This window comes from Pagrus pagrus, assembly GCF_965226575.1.
Source record: "Pagrus pagrus genome assembly, chromosome: 2".
Classification (NCBI taxonomy): domain Eukaryota; kingdom Metazoa; phylum Chordata; class Actinopteri; order Spariformes; family Sparidae; genus Pagrus; species Pagrus pagrus.
Genome location: NC_140186.1, coordinates 18319803 through 18336981, shown reverse-complemented (window position 1 = coordinate 18336981; position 17179 = coordinate 18319803). Strand labels below are relative to the sequence as shown.

The following is a 17179-nucleotide window of genomic DNA, read 5'->3' as shown; positions in this document are numbered from 1 at the left end:
TGAAACTTGGATGGAGGATGAGTCTGGGCCAAGAAAAGACCCCTTTAACTTTGGAGGTCTATTCATCTATTCATTCACATTTCATGGATCTGGATAACGGGACCGATCCAGGAATTATTTCTCACTTTCATAACGTATTTTGCTAGTTTCTCAGGGAATAATGCATGGATCCTGATGGAAAAATCACATGTATGTGGCTGGTATCTATAAGTTAGCACAATTTGATGAGGATCAAGTTTGATATTGGATTAGGCTTGATTGATTGGAAAGGGGACTGTCAGGCCTTGGCATATGAATGCTCTCTACTGAGTTTAAAATGAAATGACCAGAATAAAAACCACAAACTCGTGTCTTGACAGCAATATAATTCCCCCTTGATCAGAAATTGAGCAGTCATTCTGGGTACTTTCCAATGAACAACTCAACATTCATCAGTCAATTAATCATTTAAGTCATTTTTTAATGAAAAATGTCAAACATTGGCCGGTTTCAGCTTCTTAAATGTGAGGATTCGCTGCTTTATGACAGTAAATGAAGAGTCTTTAGGTTTTGGACTGTTGGTTGGACAAAAGGAGCAATTTGAAGACGTCACTTTGGGCTCAGGGAAATTGTGAGGAGTATTTTGTTTGGACCTTTCATAGACCAAACTATTCACTGATCAATCATGAAAATAATCAACGGATGAATCCCTGATGAAAAGTAATTTATAAGGCCCTATTGAGGATATTACTGTAACTCAGAGCCTTTCTGTTAAAACTGAACCAACAGGTGATTCTAGTTCCTCATCCAAATGAGAGGAAAGATGTGTGTTTATGTTGGCTTATGTACAAGGACATAAAATTCCCCATGATGTGATAACAAATCTGCTCTACTGGCAAAAGCAGAGAAGTAGGACATTAGTCTGATGGTGATGAGGTTGAACACTCATCCATCTGTGTGATGTTTGTGTTGTGTTGTCGATGGAGAGCGATGGCAGCGTTTCCAAGCAAAATAAACAGGTTTCATGGACGTCTACTGCGCCAAGTCTTAGAATAATTGGTTTTGTCAGCTGAGCGCTCTGTAAGACATTTAGTCCTGAGATCAGTTTATATCTTATTTTTCTAATATAATATAATCAGGCTTGGATTAGATGAGAGCTTTTTTTTTGTTTGTTTTGTTATATTTTTTCATTAGATATCCCAGTTTACATCAGTCATACCACTTTTCCCAGTTGTAAAACTGACTCATTAAAGTGAAAGACAGGTTAAGATTTTTCTTTTAATTAAAAAAAGACTAACACAATCAAAAACAAACAAGCAGGCTGTCGTGCATTAATCTTTGTCCCTACATACACGTTGCTGTGACGGAGAACATCGTACTTAGCACACTACAGTATGTGCCTTAAATCTCACAGTGAAAACAAAAAGTCACAGAACGGCAGACGGTAAATAAATTATGTGAAGAATCACTGAAAAGAAACAAACAATGGTGGAAGAGAGCTTCTTCAGTATTTTCCTGTAGCACTGAACAGTAAAGGAACAGTTCACCAGCAAAACAGAGTTGCGGCATTCTTCTAAGCAACTGAAATAGGTGTAGTCTTGTTTTAAAATGTAAAAAAACAAAAAACATAAAATGGCTCCATACAGCTCATTTGAGTACAAAACTGAGCAGACGTCCAAAGGCTTGATCTAAGTTAAATAACAGCTGTACAATGTAATGGTTAGACAGGCTTTGCTGGAACAAGAGCAGTTCACCGTGGTAACATATAGCATTACTGTATTTACAGCCGCGTGACAACAATCACATCTCTCATATATTTCCATAAATAAATAAAAGAATCTCTTAGATATTTACAGTATTTCTTGATTAAAATGTACAAAAGGCAACACCAGAGTGAACACGAGAGTGTTTTACAAAATATTTACAGAAACTATTTACATATTATTATGATAAGTAATCACCTACAATCATTTTTTTCATTTAAAAAAGAAAAAAAAATTCCTTCATTTTTGGTTGACTTCAGAAAACTCAGCAGCTTTTCCATTTAGGGGTCACAAAAGGGACAAAAACAAAACAAGAACAGACGATGGTGGTTGACAGTTAAGACAAATGCCTCTGGGAGCCAACAGACTGTATAGTAAAGGCCACAGTATAATCATGAAGGCCAGTGGGGTCAGTAAGGCATTTATGTACATCCAATAAACTTCACTAAGTAGCCAGAGTGTTACTGGAAGGCACACACAAGTCTTAAGACAATATCAGGCTTGCAGAAATGAACATGTGTCAAGCAAGCATCCGCATCATGTTAACAAACAGGATACTTAAATAAACAATTTTCACAAAGCTTCAAAAGAGTCACAGCTCTGTTAGAGAACATCTTCCTCTGAAATCTGGAGCAGTCCTTCATTTTGAAACCATTTTGTGGTCTGACCAAATAGCTTCCTGCAGTTACGCTCTATTTTGTCATACTAAAGTTTCAAGGATTTTATTTTCACTTCTTTCTTCAGACTTGGACGGCACAGTGCTGAGGTCAGGAAACCTACGCCATAAAATGAGCTCAGTGAGTAGAGGGGAGGGGCGGTAAAGCAGCAGCAGCAGAAGAAAGAAAGGCCTTTCCAAAAAGGAAGAAAATCACTTCAGATAAAGCTTCTGTCTTCTGTCTTCTTCATCTTTGGGTCATGCAACATCCACGTCCTCCATGCTCAGCATTTGTCTCTGTAACAAAAAGAGTCATATTGAATAAGCAAAGCTGTAAAAGTACTTACAGTTTATTTTTAATGGAAACTTTATTTAATTAATAATACAGTGACTTGGTATCAAAGTCAAGATACCTGAGGATAAACGTAGCCATCTGAGCTGTTCCTGCAGATGTGGAGCTCATCCTCGGTGGTTTTCTGGTACACAGGGTTGTCAAAGTGGATGGTGTTGGTGTTCTTCAGACGCCAGTGTCTCCAGAGAAACACTCCTCCAAAGACCAGCAGGGACATGACCACTGCAGAGCAGAAGACGAGTTTTAGGTCATGTGGTGACGTCAGGGGAGAATAAATATGTTGCATGTGTGAGTGAGGAGGGTAGACAGCTAATGTGAGACTAACCTATTGGCACCACGATGTAGAGAGCCATGGGGTGGGATGAAGGGGCTTCTTCAGGAAGCGCTGCCAATCTGTTACCTGAAAAAGCAGAGAAAACAATGTTTTATTCATTTAATTCCTTTAAGTGAAAGAAAAGATCAACACCACTCTTGTCTGTATAGTGAATAATGTAAGAAGCTACAGCCATAAAATGGTTAGCTTAGCTTAGCTTAGCAGACAGTGAAGAAACCGTCCTACACAAAACACTTTGGTTTGTGTAGAGACTAAACAAATGACATAGTAAGTGTTGATTTGTGACCTTTAGAAGGATTTTGTTTTCTAGTTTTCCCATTTCCAGTCTTTATGCTAAGCTAAGCTAACCAGCAGTTGGCTGTAGTTTAATATTTACAGTACAGACATGAGAGTGGGCCTCACGTGGCTCAAATAACTCCCAGCAAGAATATGATGGGTGAATTTCTCAAAATGTTGTCCCAAAACATAATTTATTGTTATTTGAGATAATGTAGGCTATAGTGAAGGTTTATTTCAAAGTATATCAATGATCACTTCACTGGCCACAGAATGTGGGATAAGAGTTTGAGATTGGATGGTTCATCGGATGATCAAAAACATAGTTCAAGCCAACAGTTGTACCTCAAACTGCAGATAACTGCAGAATAAATACTCGTGCCTTACAGTAAATGTACCAGTTTCCTCTGGTAAAACCGAGCTATAACCTTTAAGAAGAGACTTTCAGACAGAAGGCGATGGGGAAAACCCATTATTTCCAATGGCTTGCATCGCACCATGGCGGGTTTTCACTGCGCTGAGCAAAGCGGCTTGCACCACCCCGCACACTGCTCTGCACACCTGCGCCAAAAGTTCAACCAGGGTGAACTTTGGCTGCAAGACTCTACAGCCATGCTTGTTGCTCCTTAGGCTGTAGCTACTCAGGCACCACTATACCTACTCAGGCATAGTGGAGCACCAAAGTATATACCTATTGCTGTCAATCATGCCGTTAGCATGGATAAAAACACTTTAAACCCAGCTTTCCATTCATATTTGGAAGTAGATTAAGGACAATGAAACATTTTGTCAGAGGTCAATTTTCTGTACTCTGTTCTGTTGCTGTTATTTTATAATCACTTCATCAAACTGTGTGTTTTTCCAGAAATTATCCAGAGCCCCTCCCTGTACCTTGAGCAGTGGCGGCGGGCTGCTGCGTGCTCTGTGTGGTCTGGGTAGATGAGGTAGTTGTGGGTTTTTTGGTCGCTCTCTCGGTAGCTGTAGTTGTAGTAGTCGTAGTAGTGGTGGGGACAGGTTGCCTGGGCACAGGAGGTTTGGCTGTGTCTTTCGGCGGGAGCGGTGCATCAGTTTCAGCAGGAGGGGCAACTGAAGCCGCTGCAGAAGTAAATATAAGAGTTACCATCATTACTTAAGGCTAGATTTCAGTTTCTTTGAATTGCCACATGCAGGGAACACCTACCTGTCACACACTTCCTCATGTCAGGTCCCATGGCCATGCCGTCAGGGCAGGCACAGGTGAATTTAGGAGAGTGCTGGTTGATCAGAGGGGCGGGGAGGCACAGGAACTCACAGCCTCCATTCATATTGTTACTTTCTCTGCACCAGTTTGTGCCTGAAAGAGGGAAACAATAAGCATTACAAATCATTTCATGGCCTCATCACCTTGTTGTTTGTTATGATAAAGCAGATGGAGTGATGTTTCTGTACCGTTTGGCTGCTTGAGGTTGTGGTACAGCACGATGTCCTCTGGCTGGACCAGGTCCATTGCCAGCTTGGTGATGTCTTTTCCTGTCAGGCGGCTGGCACTAAAAACAGCACTGTTGGTCATGTCCGTCCAAAACACTTTCTCCTGTTTGAAAGAGAAATGCTACGTGAGTAAGAGGATTTCTTTCTTTCACTAATTCACTGTTTGCTGACGTTTCCTCGAACACCAAATGGATTGATTACAAAGAATGATTAAGGATAAGCACCACTGATCCAAATGTATTGGGAATAAAGTGCAGACTCAGCTCTGACTTTCTACCTCTAAACCAGATAACGTTCACTATGCATGAACTGGACGACTGAGCAGATGTTAGTTCCCATTATGAATATGTTAATGCCTAACTGTCTTTACTGACCTCAAACACAGTCAGAGAGAGGGGGTGGGAGAGCTTTTCCTCGTCGAAAATGAGACTGTGTCGTGTCCCTCCATTCACATCGATGCTGGACAGAGTGTGCATCTTGGAGTCCACCCAGTACAGACGATGGTTAACCATGTCTGTCCAGAGAGACACGCAAAGACAGAAACAATTGAATTGTCATGATCACTGTGTGCCATTAAACAGCCTGAATGGAATTTATTGGTTACCGTTTAGTCCGTTCATGATGTTCTGCTTACCTAGGGTGATGCCATTGGGCCACACGATGTTATCTGTCACTAAGGCGACGCGGTCCGCTCCATTCAACCCACTCTTCTCTATCTTGGCCTCCTCACCCCAGTCTGTCCAGTACATGAAGCTGAAGAAGGAACAGAGAAACTTTTGAAAAACGGAAAACTTGATAATCGAACAAAAAGGTTCAAAAAATGCTGAAACGTTCACTTACTTATTCACGGGGTCGACTACGATGGCTCTCGGCTTCTCCAGGTTGTCTGTGATCAGGTTCTTCCTCTTGCTGCCGTCTGTCGTTGCCACAGAGATAGTCTTCGAAGTGCTATCGGTCCAGTAGATGTTGCCATGGATCCAGTCCACAGCAATGCCCTCTGGGGCCTCGATCCCACCGTCAATTACTACAGTGTGGTGAGAGGAGTCACCGGCCACGTCTATCATGGAGCTGTCGGGGAAGAGATTCACGTTAGAGACATCAGTCGCTTTATCTGCAGTCCAGCCCACATCATAGTCCTTCACCAACAAAAGAGTAATCTTTATTTTTTATCTCGACCTGCATCCAGTCAGATGTAGTACAAAGTTGTAGATACAGGCTTTCTGGTGCGGCTCAAGCCTCGTGGTAAAATCTTACATAAACCCTTGACTAAACCATCTTTGACCAAACACAGATTCTTTCTAACCTGTAGATTTTCTTCAGAAACAGGTCAGACCAGTAGATCATCTTGTTAGGCATGTCAATGTCCAGAGCCACCGCGTTCTTCAGCTCGGGGATCAGACGGACGTACTCGCTGCGGTCCACCGCCAGCTTCCTCACCTCGTGTCGATTGGTGAAGTAGAGGGTGGGTACAGTTCCTGGAGGACGTGGATGAAAAAGAATGAGTTGTTTTTCAGAGAGAACTAAAAATCTACAAGTTACAATATGCAGTCAGATGTGACTCTTGAGAGTGAGAACAGGCTTCCTTTCAAACGTTACCTGATTCAGCCTTGCACGTCTTGGTCGCCGGGTCGATCTCGTAGCCCTCCTCACAATCGCACTTGTAGCTGCCGGGCAGGTTGATGCAAATCTGACTGCAAGTGTCCGGCTCAGCACATTCATCGACGTCTGCAGGCGGAGGAACAGAAGGTCGAGAGGAAAATTACAGATTTTAGATTGTATCTGCCCAGTTGGGAACATTTCTTGGACCTGTCTGGTCACAGCCTCCTTCTAATGACTTGATTTCAAATGTCAGACACCCTCCTCTCACCTTCACAGGTCTTCTTGTCTGTCTTCAGGCTGTATCCAGCAGGGCAGGAGCAGCTGAAGCCCACCTTCAGATCGGTGCATTGATGGGAGCAGTTGCCATTTCCGGTCAAACACTCGTTTTTGCCTGTGGAGACACAGATGCACAGTCATGACAACCATTTTCCTAATGGTAGCTCTAATCGACAGTGAATTTGCTCATTCAAACCACAGACTATCCAGGCCAGTCAACCCAGGCTGCCTGGCCAGCTGCTCCAATCATACTTTCCAGGCTGTGATGTGGTTTCATTTTTTCTTTTTCTCTTTTTTCAATGCCGCTGAGCGTATAGCCAAACTCTGATACACTTCTTGGTCTGATGGTAAAATAAGACTTCACTCACCACACTCTCTGACAGGCTCATCGGACCAGTCCCGGCAGTCTCTCTGTTTGTTGCACACTTTCTCCATGCTGATACACTCCCCGCTGTTACACTTAAACATGGTGGGGGCTTCACAGACATTTTCTGTGGAGAAGAACAAGGGAGTATAAGTTCAACTGGACTCTAAAACATCTACTGTACTATTAGGAATCTACTATTTGCATCCATATACAGTCAAGTTTGTAGTTAAAACATGATAGGATGGCTGTGATAGTCACCTGTGCGGCAGCCCATCTCATCACTGAGGTCTCTGCAGTTGTGCTCTCCATCACACTGGCGGCTGCCATGGATACAGGCGCCGTCATTACACTGGAACTCATCTGGACGACAAGTCGGATTACCTAGAAAGAGAAGACAAATGTGTGAATACAAGAAACAAGACAGAGGAGGATGAATGAGACGACGTAGACCGAGGAGAGAATCATCAGTGATGCGATTTGTTATGGATCTTGAGTCAGTATTGATGATACTGAGTGTGGCAACAGGATATTATGTTATATGAAAGAATGAATAGGCTACATATGTTAGGCTCAGTTTCCTATTAAAGTGAGCAGTAAATACGATTTATCAGAGGAAAATAGGTTTGCAGAGGAGGAGATGGGCCAAAAAAGCCAACTCACTGCAGTTGTACTCGTCCGAACGATCCTGGCAGTCCATGCCTCCGTCACAACGCCAGCTGCCGTGGATGCAATCCCCGTTAGCACACTGAAACTCGTGGACGCTGCAGCGCGCCACTTCCTTGTGCAGCTGATGTCCCTCACAGTTCTCCTCGTCAGACCCGTCGCCACAGTCTTTGTCTCCGTCGCAGCGCCACAGAACCGGCACACACACCGAGTTGTTGCACTGGAAAGAACGGGAACTGCAGGTGGGTGTGGGGCAGGAAGCCTCGTCTGAGCCATCTGAACAGTCGTCGTCCTTGTCGCAAACGAAGGTGGAGGATATACACTGGCCATTGTCACATCTAAACTCATCAGCTTTGCATTGTTTGGTCGCTGTGGAGGGCAGAAGAGAGAGAAGAGAGGAGTCAATGTGATGATAAGGCCAGAAGTGGACACAGACTCCCTTATTTCCTCATGTTATTTGTATTTCTCTCAATACACTTTCTAGTAACTATATATATACGATATCTTGCCGTGAAGTAAATGCTCATTAGCTGTGTGATTTCTTCTGCTTCCATTTCCCTGGGATGGATCAATAAAGTTTTCTTATCATGAACAACATAAATCCCCTGTGGACACTGTATCCCTGGAGGCAAAATCAGGAAGTCCTTCCTTGTGTGTCTTTCTTTATAACCCTGATTGTTTGATTTATTTATTACTTACTGCAGTTCTTCTCATCGGCCCCGTTGTCACAGTCGGCTTTGCCGTCACAGTGCCAGCTCTGTGGGATACACTGGTTCATGGGAAGGCCACAGTTGAACTGTGTCTGCGAGCAGGTTTTGGATGCTGAGGATAGAAACAGGAAATATGATTCATGTATTCACAGAGAGATAAGGCCTGTGAGTACAGCTAGAGTACGGACAATCATTCACTTATAAATACTACTGTTGTACAGAGGCTTCATTGATACACTTCTGATTCAATGTTGTAAGATAAGATTAGAAAAAAAAATCTATTATTGATCTCTTGATTGGGAAATTCAAGTGTTACAGCAGCAGCAGCGACAGAAATAAGTACAGCTCTATCTTGATATGATTTTAGTTACTGTAAAACTAATGCAATGCAACATTCACCTTCAGTCACAGTCACAGCTCCTCACTGATAAAACAAAACATACCGCAGGTTTCAGGCAGCTCATCAGTTCCATCACCACAGTCGTCGCTTCCATCACAGATCCACCTACGGGTGATGCACCTCCCATTTCCACACTTTAACTGAGTGGAGCTGCAGATGTAGGCTGCATCTGGAAACGATAAAAATTACAGCGCTCAGTGTGACACGAGGACAAACTACTGACTTATCAGGATTTACCGCTCAATATACACTTTGCTGCTCGTGAGCACCGTGCAGTAACGTGAGCTGGTACCAACACACAAAAAAACACATCCTTGTGAGGTTAATATGTAACAGAAAATTACACAAAAAACCCAGATAATGTTCAGATAACTGACAGTGTGAAAACCACACCTTTTACTCTTTGCTTAACAAATTAAGATAACACTGTGAGGTTCCCTGACTGATGGGTTAAAGATAAATTCATGTTTGAGGAGTGATACGACTCAACAGCACACCTCTGCTTCTCACTGTTTTGACACATTTCAGGTATGGAACAAAACTCACACCCATCGTTTTGTCACGTAAGTGGAAACAGCTTCACTGCTCAGCTCGTCTGAAGTGAGTATTTTGGGCTCAGAGGTCTCAACCCCGGGACGATCACACCTCAGTGAAGCCTCTACTCAAAGCATCAACACCGAGGCACACGTGAAGCCAACACAGACCAACAACCCATCTACCCTCCTCCATCACCTACTGCACTGTCTGTCCATCCTGGGACCTGGAGGCTGAGGACATGACAGACTATCCCTTTAAGACAATAGATATGGGAGGAGTTGAACAATCACACCACCAGGAGCTGATTGGCCCCAGTGTGCAATTCCTCGTCACCACAGTGACCCACAGACCGAGGCGGAGACTACAAACACAAGGAAGTCTGTCAGCGTGACTGTGTCAATGAGCAATGACAATGAGAAAAAGGGTGGCAGTTCAGGTCCTACTGATTACAAAAATAAGGAGAGGATGCTTTCTCAACACTGGGCTTGCCACCAAAGGTCACCCCCCTCCTGTTTTGTAAATGTACAAACCACAGCAGAAGTGAGAAGTTGACTGAATTTCACTCTCTATTTCTCGAGAGCATTACGTCGATTCTGGGATTTCACTAATTGAGGGAAAAACCTTGGCTGATCTTGAGAGGCTGTGTAACCCACACACTCTTGCTCTCACTGCTTTCTGGGAAACCACGTACACACAGAGACGCTCACACACACGGAGGCCAGGCGCGCAGCCAGCGTAGATTCCAGGAATAGACTTTCCAAAGCATACCCCAGCTGTCCCTGAAGATGTGAGAAAGTTGCGATGAAATTTAAGATTTAGAGCCTCCCTGAGACTCTCCCTCACTTTCCCTTTCTTTGAGAACCGTTCATTCATTCCAGTTGTAGACGCAAAAGTAGGTCAAACGCTGGCACTTCCTGACCTTTCAGTGCTCCAATGTTTTCATTTTCCACTGCTAATCTTCCCGCCCGCTTCCACATATGGGTCACGGGCCTCCCAAGATTTTCGGAAAGAGGAGGTTTCCTTCTTTCTTTACTGTAAGTCTGTGGTGAAAAGTTGGAAGCAGTTATCCTCCAATTTGTCCTGAGCATCTTAAGTTTTAAGTATTTAAAAATCTTCTATATTTATTTAACATATAAGTCAAATTTAATTGGAAACAAAAAAAAAAGAAAAAAACAACAACTTCTTAGTAATCCGGTTTAGCATGTTTGGTCTCTATAGCTACTCAGAAAGTTAAATTGAGTCACCACCTACACCACAATTTCCTCTCAAATTCAAAAACCTGCTAACCACAGATGAGAAAGCAGCGTTCACACACTTAATCTTATTTTGAACAGCAGAAAAGGCAACCTGCTGCTGACATTTACACCTATAGACAGATGTCATACTTCAGATAAGAAGACCTGTTTGAACAGTGCCTGGAGCAGAGAGACAGCATCGTTCATATGCTATTTATAACCACAGCGCGAGCCTGACAACCGGCGCACCATCCAGTAATAACACTAACATGTAAGGCCATTACAGTACGAGCTCACACACACACCAGACTGCTCTGTTCACTTCAAAATGCACAAAAAACAGATTTTGACAGCAGAAACTGGCCGGATGAAAGGCAGATACTCTGCTGTTAGACAAGTCGTCATCACGATGCTGCATGACAACAATCCTCCTTTGTGGCCACATGTGACTTTGTCCACTAACAATGCATTCTTGTCTTTTTATGGCACATGCATGCAGTACGCACACACCAAAAACATTGACAAAGAGGTGTGTTTATTGACTCAAACATACACCCAGCAGTTAATAAATAACCAGGATGCATATGCATCACGAGGAGCAACAGCAGCTCGCTCCAGCATCGGATGTGGGTTTGTACCGGTTCAGTAATCTACTGTAGCTGCTGTTGTGTTCACTGAGGTCACTGGGTAATACTGCTGGACAGCAATGTGGCCAAGTAAAGTTTGATTCCCTCATCTTAGTGAAAGACTCTGGGCATACATGTTAGTGCAGGACTTCAAATTCAAGACTTGGTAATGAGGTTAGCAACTGCAGACAAACTGCTGCACATTTTCCTCTGTGGCTTTCACTTGATGTTAGCGCCTCAACCTCGACCTGCGGGGAGCTGTATGTTAACTATGTAGAGTAAAGTGTGACACCACCACGTCTCTGCACCATGGTGGTGGAAAACAACTTTGTACATTTGCTCCAATACTGTACTGTAGAATTTGAAGTACTTGCACTTCACTTAAGTGTTACCGTTTAATGCTACTTTACACTTTTACTCCACTACTATAATCTGACAGCTTTAAATACAAGTTACTTTGTTTCATGCACAATGTTACAGTATGATCTTTTTAAATTAAGAGTCTTTTCTTTCACTGTAAAAAAGGGCCTGAATTTAACAAAGTCCTACTGACAACGGGAGAGAAACTTTAGAGAGGCGAGTAAGTGAGGAGGTCGGCCTGCCTGGTGTCCAGTTTTGTCAAATATTTAATTTATTCATGCGCTCTATGTGTTGCTCAGCTAGCATGCTAACAGTGTAGGCTCGATATGCGGGTGACCTTTTCTCTCAAACTACAATCTTCTGGCACACAGGGCACACGGTCTGCCCAAAATCTGCAGCAAAAGTCTAAAACCTCCACAGAGCGATGTTGAAACAAGGCGTGACTCTTTCTCTCTCTCTCCACTCTAATGTCTTGTGACTTCATTTTGCTTTTGTAGAAACAATGAACAATAAATATGATAAAATATTGGGGTCGTAGCAAAATCATATAAAATTAAATGAATCTTTCATCTTAAAGGAGCTCTGTGGAGCTTTGTGTTGTGCTGGAAGCCGGTCGTTAGTCAAATTCAAATTATCCCTACCTCAACCAACTATAACAACCAAATTATACAAATGCATATTTCTTCCACCAATGTTTGGAGGTGTTTCTAAATGATTGACAGCTGAAACTCCACAGTGATTTTCTTTATGAGTCACAGAGTCCAGAGGTTCAGTCCCCCATGTAAAACAAAGACCTCTTCGCTACAGTGCATAGCTTTGCCTCATTTCAGGAGTATGCTAAACACTGACAGTGAATACTTTAAACAAACCAAAGCCATACCTTTAAACAAAGAGAAAGAAAGCGCACATGAATATCATTCTAGCACACAACGGCAGATCTGTTGCCTGGAAGTGAGCGCTGGAAGAAAACTGAAGTTTTAATCTGAAAAGCTCTTATAGCAGAGTTGAGATTATTGGGGGATTACTGGAGCAGCTGGCAGAACGGGCCTGGAGCCTAATTCTCAGCACACCGTTGGCCTTACGGGGCATTAGGTTCATTCCCCAAAACATAATGGAGACATATGAAAATGACCACCAGATTTTAATTTGTCTGTGTCCAAACATTTCCCTTAAATTTGGCCCCAGAAGACTCAGATTAGATTCATTTTTATTAAGAATTGTTTTATACAACATCAAGTGGATATTCTGATCTGTTTGATTGTTGGTGGCTGTCTATGAACTATAAATACTTCTTTATTTGGGTCACAAGTTGTGTCCTATATTTGCTGTATCTGCCTCAAAGGAGTCAAACACTGTGCTTCTTTAAAAAGCATCAAAACACCCTTTTTTCTTTGGCTTCCTTTTGATTTTGTACCTTATGTTTTCTCCTCCAACATGGATGATTCAGCCTGTTTCTCAACTCTCTCTTTCTCTTTTACTTCTGACAGTTGGCGCTTTTCCTGCATGTCGTTTCCTCCAGCGTGCAGCGGAGACAAGGATGTGAACGCTGATGTATTAACCGCACCCTTCACGATGACATCCGCCGGTTTCTGCGTTAGTCCCGCCCTCCTGAAACTTTAAACCGGCGGCATGGACGAACGTGATTGGCTGATCGGTCGCCTTCTACAACGAAACGAACTAATCAAATTGCGGTGCGTAAATCCCATTCATTTGTCTGAAATGGTGTTGTTATCACATATTTCACTATCGATTTGCGTGTCAAAGTTATTATTATTACTGAATTAAGACGATAATCTAAAGTAAAAGTCTGAATGAACCAAATGTTGCTCCTCACTCAAAGAAATTCTCACGATTCACCGCAAGACCTCATGGAAACATTTACATTTGTAATACATAAACAACCCAAAAACCCGAATGACGCCAGAAACAGATGCGCAATTGCCATTTTTTCATTTACACACGAAATATGCTATATTATATCTACATATGTGCAGCTAAAATAAGACAGCTTCTCAGAATGTAAAAGACTGGAGCATCACCCTGCGTGGTGAGAGAGGAGGAAACAGAGGAAAGGAAAGGAAAGGAAATACTGTTTCTTACCTGCTTGAGCCCAAAAGTGAACGAGCATCAGCAGACACCAGCATGTGGACAGCCCGCTGAGTCCCCTCCGCATCTCAAACATGTCCTGTCCTCCTTCTCTGTCCTTATTTGACACCTAAAGAAAAGTCAGTCAGCAGTGAGCGCAGGTACAAGGAGGACAGTGGGCACAGTTTAAAGCCGTGCGTAAAAAGGCTCGGGTTCAGGCGGAGAGGGCAAACGGCAGAGTCAAGCCGCGGCTGTGCGTAAAAAGAGTGCCAGCAAAATATTATGAGGTCCGAGTCACATCTGAAGATTTTCTAGGAGGCTGACAGGAGGGCGGGGCTAAAGCAGTGGTGTGATGTTTGAAAGTGGACGTGAGCACCGCCGGGGGGCGGAGCCATATAGTGCTGTATCACTGAGTGTCGTCCTCCCATCACCCCTCCATCCTCCTAAACCGGTGTGTGTGTGTGTGTGTGTGTGTGTGTGTGTAAGAGAGATAATGATTGAAAGGAATTGGAGAAACTGGACAAAGGCAGTTCAGGTCTTACTGGTGCTGTCTCTATAAGAAGAAGCAGCTTTTACACTGGTCGCACATGTGGAGCATGTCATTAAAACCCACAGTCACGCCTATCAGATAACATAACCGTCATTACACTACATCAAAAAAGGCAAAAAGAAACCCTCTGTTTGTGTCAAACCACATGAGGAGCCCTCTGTAGCAGCAGGGCTTTGTGGGTAAAATGAGGGCCGATGCATACTGGAGCTTTGTTTCCCACAGAGATGAGGTGGAGGCAAGTCTTTCACAGCAGCTGCCAGCCTCGCACATACAAAGAAACTCTCCTCGTATGATTTCTTGCAGCTTTTGTATTGAACGAGAGCATCATGTTAATCTGTATCCACGGTCGCTGCATCTGTTCCTGCTCCAAAGCAAACAGGAGATTTGCAAAACAAAACACCATTAGTGGGAAGGGAAGGTCGGATGTATTAACTGGGAGGGAGTCATCTTCTTATCCTGCTGATTTACGTAGCTCCAAAAAGACGAACAGAGTACCCTTCCTCGGAAAAGTGATTCAGTTTTCCTCTCTTCCCCCAACAAACAGGCTGTGTCTCACGCATGACTTCACTTTGGATCAAGATATAAATAGTGGTTATGACTTCACAGATTAGAAGAGGAGAGTAGCTTTTACTCTGGTGAATGGAGGGAGTTTTGGTTCGTGGCTACGTTAATATTTAAGAGGTGAATCAGATAGAGGGATTGTTTCCATTAAGAGACCCTGTCAGTGTGTGTGTGTGTGTGTGTGTGTGTGTGGAGAGAGGGGGAGGGCCTTGCTGGGCTCCTAGTAGAAGCCGGGAATGAGCTGAGGGAGGTATTCCTGGAATGTCGAAATAGCGGCTGGATTACATACTCTGCTACTACACCCACCATCACCACACTGTGTCTGAACTATGAACACATCCACACACTGAAAGTGCTGTGTGCACGTGCAGGGGTGTGCATGCACACAGAACAATTCCAGCTGCGCCTCCACGCATGATTTAAAAATCAACTTCACCTTCAATTTATGAAGCACAAAGTGAGTCATGTGTGACTCACTCAGATCTTTTCTGTCTCCTTGTTGTAGACACTGTGTGACTGATAACAGACATGAGAGTCAGGTACTTTTAAGTTTGGTTACGTTGACATTTTCAGCTCAGTTGCAGGACTACGTCAGTGAAAAAACTTCCATCTGAGGTTCATAAAAGAGACAACGGACCTTTTTTCACAGGAGACTTTTTGCCCTGTTATATTAGGAAAAGTACAGGTGAAATTTCCATCATTGATGATGGCTGCATTCCATTCAGGTGAGCTAGCTCGAGGGCTCTGGTATTGTACATGCTCATCCACTGAGGTGACTCACTGGGACAGGTGAAAGTATGGAGCCATCGTTAACATTACTGGTCACACCTGTGATTTCCTTCTTTGGACAAGCCGAGATGTCTTCAGTGAAAACATCCTGGTTTGTTATGTCTCACCAAGTTTAAAACAACGATGTGAGCTACTTTTTGTGTATTTGGTTTCACCTCATCTTATTATTATTCATCCAGACGACACCAACAAAGTCACAAATGTATTTATTGCATGTTGGAGGAGAGCTAAGGCGATGTAGGAGGGATGGATTAAGGGTCTGGAGAGAGGGTAGTGGGACGAAGGGATGAGGGTAGAGGATACTGGGTACTGTGATGGATGGATAATGGAAGGGAGGAAAAAAGGGGGCTTGGGAGGAGAGATGTGAAGGAAATGGAGAAGGTGAGCTTAAATGCTTTTTGTGCGGAAATAGGATGTGTTTGAGTCTTTGTTCTCTTGCCTAGATCTAAAACATCATTTATTATCACCTGTAGTTGCAGAAAACCACCGTGAATGTGAGTAGAAATTCAGAAGCCTGTAACCAGGTTAACTGATTAGCTCTTCTGCAGATATCGTCAACCTCATTGTCGTTATAGTGTCAGTAAACACAGAATTACGTGAGGATTACATACAAGTGTAAAGGCAGGTCTTCATAGAGCCTTTAGATCTTATCATCCACTTGGTATCAACAATACTATTTATTGCTGCACACTACTTTATCTAATACATGTGTGTGCACAGTATGTGTTTCCTGACCTTAGCGATATGTGCTCTGTCATGTGAAAGTCATGTCCAGTGTCTCAGGGCCAACAGATTTGATAAAACTACACACGTGTAGACACACACACGCGCGCACACACTGAAGGACAGTTATGATGATAGTAATGGGAGCATGAGTGTGTGCACTTTATGTCTGTGTGTAGTTTTCACAACTCAAGGTCTCACAGGCCATTACGTCTCAACATTTGAAAGTCTGCGTCATGGAGCAACAAAGCCACATTTAATGAGCATATAAATAGTTACTCTTTGAAGGATGCACCTGTCCTTTGTGTTTTTCTTTTTCTTTTGGTGCTAAACTAAGTCAAATATTACAACTGCTGAATAACCAAAGGTACAAAGGTTGCACACATGCAAATCTTCAGGAAAAGTTGACTGATCTCAATTAACCATTTTACACTGGCCATGACAACCAACATGCTAACTTGTCGGGCTAGTGGCCTTCATGGACAGCATGGAGGAAATAAATGACATGACTTCCATTTTCCTTCATGCTTTTACCCTTTTTTCCTGTTGTTAAAAAAAAAAAAGTTCCTCTCTGCTGCCCACAGCACAAGTGTAACTTCCTATAAAAGATGATTTATTAATTTACAAGCAGTCTGTAGGAAGCCAGTAAAGGGAACATGAATGTTATCCCTTTACAATCAATTGGGGTCATCAGAGTAGAGCCCAAACACTGCCTGAATCTGCTACTACGTCTGTGTCTGTTTTGGGGACTTCAGGAGCAGCTGCCCTGCCCTTTGGACAGATGTTAACAGCTGGTTTTGAGTTGCTGCAGAAATCCAGGAGTTCCTAGAATTCAGGAAACTGCGTCTGACCCCCTCCCCCCACTTCTCTGT

The 17179-nt window shown here is 43.1% G+C and overlaps 1 protein-coding gene across 1 annotated transcript; it reads right to left on the bottom strand.

The window, feature by feature from the left end:
* Nucleotides 1–1243: 1243 nt before the first annotated feature.
* ldlrb (low density lipoprotein receptor b) lies at nucleotides 1244–13947 on the bottom strand. Its single transcript, XM_084377685.1, has 18 exons — nucleotides 13700–13947; nucleotides 8885–9010; nucleotides 8431–8553; nucleotides 7729–8100; nucleotides 7327–7449; nucleotides 7070–7192; nucleotides 6694–6816; nucleotides 6423–6551; nucleotides 6130–6301; nucleotides 5667–5894; nucleotides 5461–5579; nucleotides 5201–5340; nucleotides 4788–4929; nucleotides 4540–4692; nucleotides 4251–4454; nucleotides 3075–3149; nucleotides 2811–2971; nucleotides 1244–2694 (listed from the first exon to the last, which is right to left on the bottom strand). Exons 1-18 carry the CDS (start codon nucleotides 13779–13781, stop codon nucleotides 2656–2658), a joined length of 2634 nt encoding a protein of 877 aa, XP_084233811.1. The 5' UTR covers nucleotides 13782–13947; the 3' UTR covers nucleotides 1244–2655.
* Nucleotides 13948–17179: the final 3232 nt, after the last annotated feature.

Bases quoted from the DNA above. Each gene is read 5' to 3' on its own strand.
- ldlrb (XM_084377685.1), bottom strand. From the start codon at position 13,781: ATGTTTGAGATGCGGAGGGGACTCAGCGGGCTGTCCACATGCTGGTGT. The intron at 9,011-13,699 runs GTAAGAAACAGT...TATCGTTTCCAG, and splicing joins TCACTTTTGGGCTCAAGCAG to ATGCAGCCTACATCTGCAGC. The intron at 6,302-6,422 runs GTAACGTTTGAA...CACGTCCTCCAG, and splicing joins GACGTGCAAGGCTGAATCAG to GAACTGTACCCACCCTCTAC.